We start from the raw sequence: 5,744 nt of genomic DNA, 5'->3' as shown, positions 1-5,744 counted from the left end.
AAAAAAAAAAAAAAAAACAGATTTGGACCAGAAAGCTGCCCCAGATGACCAAGACAAAGGAACTCCCTGCCGGCACCATGACTCATGAGGCAAGCCAAGCCCTGGAAGTGGTCAGAGGCTTCTTAATGAAATAAAGCAAGGATTACTGCTTTGAAGAGAACAACGTAGCCAAACTCATATTAATGGGAGGAATAGCTTTCTTCATGTGAGGCTGGACTGTGTTGTCTAAAACAAACACCTGCATTGCTGAGGGACTTTTCCTCTGAGGGAACTGGAGAGATTAGCCTCTGTTCTCACTGTGGGGATAATGGCTGTGGAAGCAGCCTCTACCGGTTCTCCAATTCAAGAGGCTCTGGGTCCACCTGCCCCATGTGGGCAGGGCTGGGGCAGTGGAAGGTTTCATTTGTATTGGTCCATAGCCTCTTCCTTTGGGAAGAGGCAGGAAGAAACTCTCTTACTAAGGGAACAGAGTAAGACACTGGACTGACAAGCAGACACAAGGATAAGAGAAAGGTGTCTGGGAGAATGGGGAGTGAGCAGAGCATCTTTGAGAGGCATTCAAGCAAAATGTCTAACTCAACAGAGCCTCTTTCATGCTATGTGGGGAGCATGGGAGAAGAACATGGGAAGAAGAGTAGGTTAGACCTAGGCATGACTTCTGTTCCCTCCACACTACACTGCTTTGTAAGATCTGCCTCATCCTCCATTTAATTTTTAAATACTTCTGTGAACTCCAAGTAACTGAGACAGGTCCCAGTCAATTTAGAAAGATTATTTTGCCAAGGTTAAGTACATGTGCCCATGTCATAGCCTCAGGAGGTCCTGACGACATGTGCCCGAGGTAGTTGGGGCACAGTTTGGTTTTACAAGTTTTACGGAGACATGAGACATCAATTAATATACGTAAGATATACATTGGTTCAGTCTGGAAAGGCTGGACAACTCAAAGTGGGGAGGGGCTTCCAGGTTATAGAAAGTTGCAATTTTTAAAGTTTCTGATTAGCCTTTTCAAAGGAGGCAATCAGTTATGCATTTATCTCAGTGAGCAGAGGGATGACTGGATAGAATAGGGAGGCAAGTTTGCCCTAAGTAGTTCCCAGCTTGACTTTTCCCTTTAGCTGAGTGATTTGGAGGCCCCAAGAGTTACTTTCCTTTCACACTTCAGTCAGCATCCAGTGCAAGTTTGGTTTAAGGAAAACTGGTAAGGCAGGAAGCACTCAGGAAAGACATTGGTAAGTCTTCCTAATCATCTCCCTCCCCCTCCTTTTTTTTCTCTCTCTTTTGAGACAGGCTCTCCTGCTGTCACCTAGGCTGAAATGCAGTGGCATGAGCACAGCTCACTCCAGCCTCAAACTCCTGGGCTCAAGCAATCCTCCCATCTCAGTCTCTCGAGTAACTGGGAGTACAGGTGTGTGCCACCACACTCAGCTAATTTTTAAAATTTTTTATAGAGACAGAGTCTCCCTATATTGCCCAGGCTGATCTTGAACTCCTGGACTCTAGGGATCCCCCTGCTTCAGCCTCCCAAAGCGCTGGGAGTATAGGTGTGAGTCACCACACCTCTTCCTAATTATCTTGCATCTTCCTAATCATGTGGCAAGATAAAATTAAAAGGACCCCATCCTGGTCCTTTCTCTCCAGCCTAGGAATTAGTAGGTGGAGTGTGCTCTAGGTAGAGTCTGGTCTTTATCCAGGCAAAAGAGAATTAGGATTAAATCCTTGATTCCCCAATTCTCATCTACCACCTTTACCCCACATGTTAGCAGAAAATACCCAGGTGGGGAAGAAAAGAATGGTGCTTGGTCACATCTAGGTTCTATTTATTTTAGAGCCCACACTCATGCAAATTTATAAACCTTAGGCTAAAAAATAAGCTCCTTCAAGGATTTTCAGCTCTTCAAAGGCAGATTTGGTGTGTCTTACTTGCTGCTGTTCTTCCAGCCTATTGTCTAAAAATGTACCTGGAAATTGTTTTGAGCAGATATAGTACAACACAGAGACATAAAATGATTGCCATGAAGGAAGGAGGTTTTTTATGTTCACAGTCCCCTAGAAACAGGAGGCAAGGCATGGCAGGCAGGGCCACACAGGGAAGGACTGAAGCCAGATGAGCAGGCAGAAAGTGCAGAAGCCTTTATTGTGGTTTTTGAAAAGAGGAAAGGGGAAAGCTAAGTAAGCAAGCAGAACAATCTTATGATTGGACAGTTTGAATAATTTCAGCAGCCCTGTAGTGATCTGATAAAAGGAGGTAGGTTGGGGCTTGGAACCCTAATTGGTTGGTTTGCATATCAAAGATGTGCTGGCAGGCAAATAGTTATCTCTAGGAATTAGTTAACTCTGGGAGGGGTGGTTCCCCAGGTCTGCAAGGCTCCACATGCCAGAGATCTAAGAATACAAATAGTTAAGATAGCCTAGAACAGTTGTCAACAGAGAAGAGGCCATTAAAAACAACTCGTGCACTGACTGGCTGACAGACTGACGAGAAGTTTAGAGGGCCTAAGATAGAGAATTAGCAAGGAAAGAAATGCCCTGGCACATTTTTCTTTTTTTTCTTTTTTCTTTTTTTTTTTCAGGTGTGAAAACATTCCCTTTTATTCAATTTATTCATGAGAGTGTGGAATTAAAGTAGATCCTTGCATGTCAGGAAAGCTGCAACACATCTGGTTTAAGTGGAGCACAAGGGTAAGTTATTCTACATTCACTAACTTCCCCACTTGACCTCCCACCAGTTCCTGTCTTTTTCCATCAATCAACTCTAAGACACCCTAAACCCAAACAGTTCCCATTCAACTGTGCACAAAGGTATAGATATGGAAGACATCTCTCTCCAACTCTCACCTTTGGAATTAAATAAACCTGGAACAGGGAAGGTGAACTATGGCTGAAACCAAGTGAAGATTTTTAAGAAGCTTTGACAGAAACATTAAGAATAACACCTGAATGCAAACCCAGAAAAAAGTGCTACTGGGGGAAAATAGTCTTAGCCAATGTTCTAAAAATGCCCATAAGAAAAGGTTGGGGAATTACCCTTTAGACACAAGCTCTAAGAACTCTGGATACAACGGGAACTTTGATGGATACAGTCTGGGCCTACTGAGTCAGATGTCCCCAGGGCAGCCCGGCAAGCAGCCTGTCTTGCACACTGCAACTGACTGGCTTCATCTACGGCAAGAGTCCTTCAGCTCCATCACAGAGTACTCTCCAATGTGTTATAGTTATCCTTAAAGCTCTTCAATTCAAGGAAGTGCTTGGCACGTTTACTCTTCTGACTGGAGGGGAGGTATGTCACCTGGATGGTTGTTGGGGAGACCTCAGGGGATTGAGTTAGGTCTTTGGCTGCTGACTGGTGGTGTCGCTGAGAGCTCCCAATTCGTGCTTTAACCACAGTGGCCAGCTCACTCAGGGCCTCTTGATAGCGTAGGTACTCATTCTGGCCAAAGACCCCTGTCTCATAGCAGGCTGTCTCATAGCCATCCTATAGGGTATCAATGAGGGCTTTGCGTACACCCTTGAAAGGTGTACTAGTGTTTCGCAGATCTAGCAGGTAGGAGCGGAAATTCTTGCCCATTAAGGAACGGGGATGTCGGCCTTCAGAATGAAATGGGATTTCAGAGGTACGAATGGCATCCAGAGCTTTCATCCTATACAGATAGTTGTAGCAACTTTGATTTCCCTGGGTTTCCAGTTGTAGTAGTCTAGCATCATCATCTGCAAGGAGTTGGGGCTCATACTTGATATCCTGAACCCTGGAGAGTCGAATATCAATCTCTTCTTTCAAGTCCTTGGGGGCATTGTGTCCCACAGGGACATGAGGTCCCCTTCGAGATTTCATTGCAAAGCGCATGATTTGCCTCTTCACAAAAATAAATAGCAGTACAAACACCAGGCTCCCGTAGGCCATCACCAGCACGACATTCACCCCGGATAGCCAGTTACTGCCGGACGCCATGGCCTCCCTACCTCGCGCAGAATTGTTCGGGTTTACCCTGCTGTCCTGGCTGGTCAGCCCAGGCTCCGCCGCAGCGACGGCACCTGGGTCCCCTGGAGCTCCCCGGCCATTTCCTTATGGGGGAAGACCAAGCCAGACCCAGCCTGAAAAACACATTTTTCTTAAAACCAAATTTTATAAGACATCGGACTGTTTGGATGGCACATTTTAGTATGTAAGAACTGGGTTATACTATTATTATAGAGTAGCCAGAAACATTGTTTTACCTTTGGAGTTTTTTTTTTTTTTTTTTGTGAGACAGAGCCTTTCTCTGTCACCCAGACTGGAGTGCAGTGGCGCGATCTTGGCTCACTGCAACCTCCACCTCCCGGGTTCAAGCAATTCTCCTGCCTCAGCCTCCCAAGTAGCTGGGACTACAGGTGCGTGCCACCACATTCGGCTAATTTTTTTGTATTTTTAGTAGAGACAGGTTTCACCATGTTAGCCAGGATGGTCTTGATCTCCTGACCTCATGATCTGCCCACTTCAGCCTCCCAAAGTGCTGGGATTACAGGCCTGAGCCACCATACCTGGCCCTGGAGAATTTTATTGGATGCTTTCTTGTTTGGCTTTGTAATAACAGGAATAAATGTTCTAATTATAATCTCTATCACATGCGTTTTTTTAAAGGACGTTCACTGGCAGTGTCTCAGAATTTTGGCTCAGAAGTCTGAGGGCCTTATTGAAGTATGAAGGAATCATGCATGTACAAAAAGAACTCTGAATGTAGACCAGAGAGGCCCTCTTAATAGGTCAAGTGTTTGGCTAGATAAATTTTGCCTACAAACTTTATCTTACACTTTAGTGGATCTTAGGAAGGCTTGACTACACTTCTGTTAGCAGATAAAGCTTTTTTAAAAAGATAAATCAAATGGTATAAGTCAACCTTTTACTTTTGTTGCAAAATAATTTAGCTTGACTTTTGTCATTTGTATGTTGCTAAAGCCAATGCTAAATCTCTGAGATTCTAGTCAACAGGAAGCAGTTTGGAATAAGGGAATAGACAGTGTTCTAGGCCTTCAATCTGCTACTAGTTTATTTTGTCATCAAACAATTCACAGGAGTCAAAAACTGGGCTGCAGTTTGCTAATCCATGACAGGACACTTTGGGACTAGATTAGTGTTCTTAACCTGGTATATGTGGAAAGAACGTGGATGAGGGGAAATTGCATCTTTATTTTCAGTAACTCCTAGCTGAAATTTAGCAATTTCTTTATTATGAATGCAGCAAACTCTACTAGTATTCATAGGACCTGTGACCTTGTCACCAATAGAAATCACTGATAATTTCATGTTGCATCAGAATTTTTGCAGTTATCTCAATTTCTCAATTATAATCAGCACTTCTTCAAAGTAACCCTAGTTACTTTGTAGGGAGGGAGGAGGGAGCCTCAGAGGGAGGCTCCCCTGCTGAGCCCCTCTGGCTATAATTCCTGTCACTGCTGTACAGCCTATTCCTCGGCTACTGTTACCCGCTCAGCTCTGGGTTTTTCATTCAGACTCTTCCTATTGCAACTTCATCATCTGCTTCCTCTTCCCTAAGGCAGGAGCAAAAACACCTGTTCCACAGGAATGACCTGTTTACTCTGTCCTGACAAACTCTGGGAGAGACAGACCGAGCCGAACGCAGCTGCAGACCTGCATCCTCTGAAACCAAAGCAGATCACCAGCTCATCTTTCTTGCCCTTTAGGTTTCCTGAGCAGCAGTTAGACTCAGTCCTTTGTGGCCCCAAACTCAAGGGGATACAGATTAAGT

General features: G+C 44.6%; 1 protein-coding gene across 1 annotated transcript; it reads right to left on the bottom strand.

Moving 5' to 3' along the window:
- Positions 1-2,584: 2,584 nt before the first annotated feature.
- LOC105514530 (uncharacterized protein C1orf43-like) lies at positions 2,585-4,103 on the bottom strand. The gene is given in 2 exon segments (XM_011945934.1): positions 2,585-3,781; positions 3,884-4,103. Coding segments are annotated over 2 exon segments (660 nt in total). The 5' UTR covers positions 3,950-4,103; the 3' UTR covers positions 2,585-3,187.
- Between the last annotated feature and the right edge of the window lie 1,641 nt (positions 4,104-5,744).

The sequence above is a fragment of the Colobus angolensis genome, unplaced genomic scaffold (assembly GCF_000951035.1).
Source record: "Colobus angolensis palliatus isolate OR3802 unplaced genomic scaffold, Cang.pa_1.0 Scaffold247, whole genome shotgun sequence".
Lineage (NCBI taxonomy): Eukaryota > Metazoa > Chordata > Mammalia > Primates > Cercopithecidae > Colobus > Colobus angolensis.
This window is presented reverse-complemented; position numbering and strand designations above follow the sequence as displayed.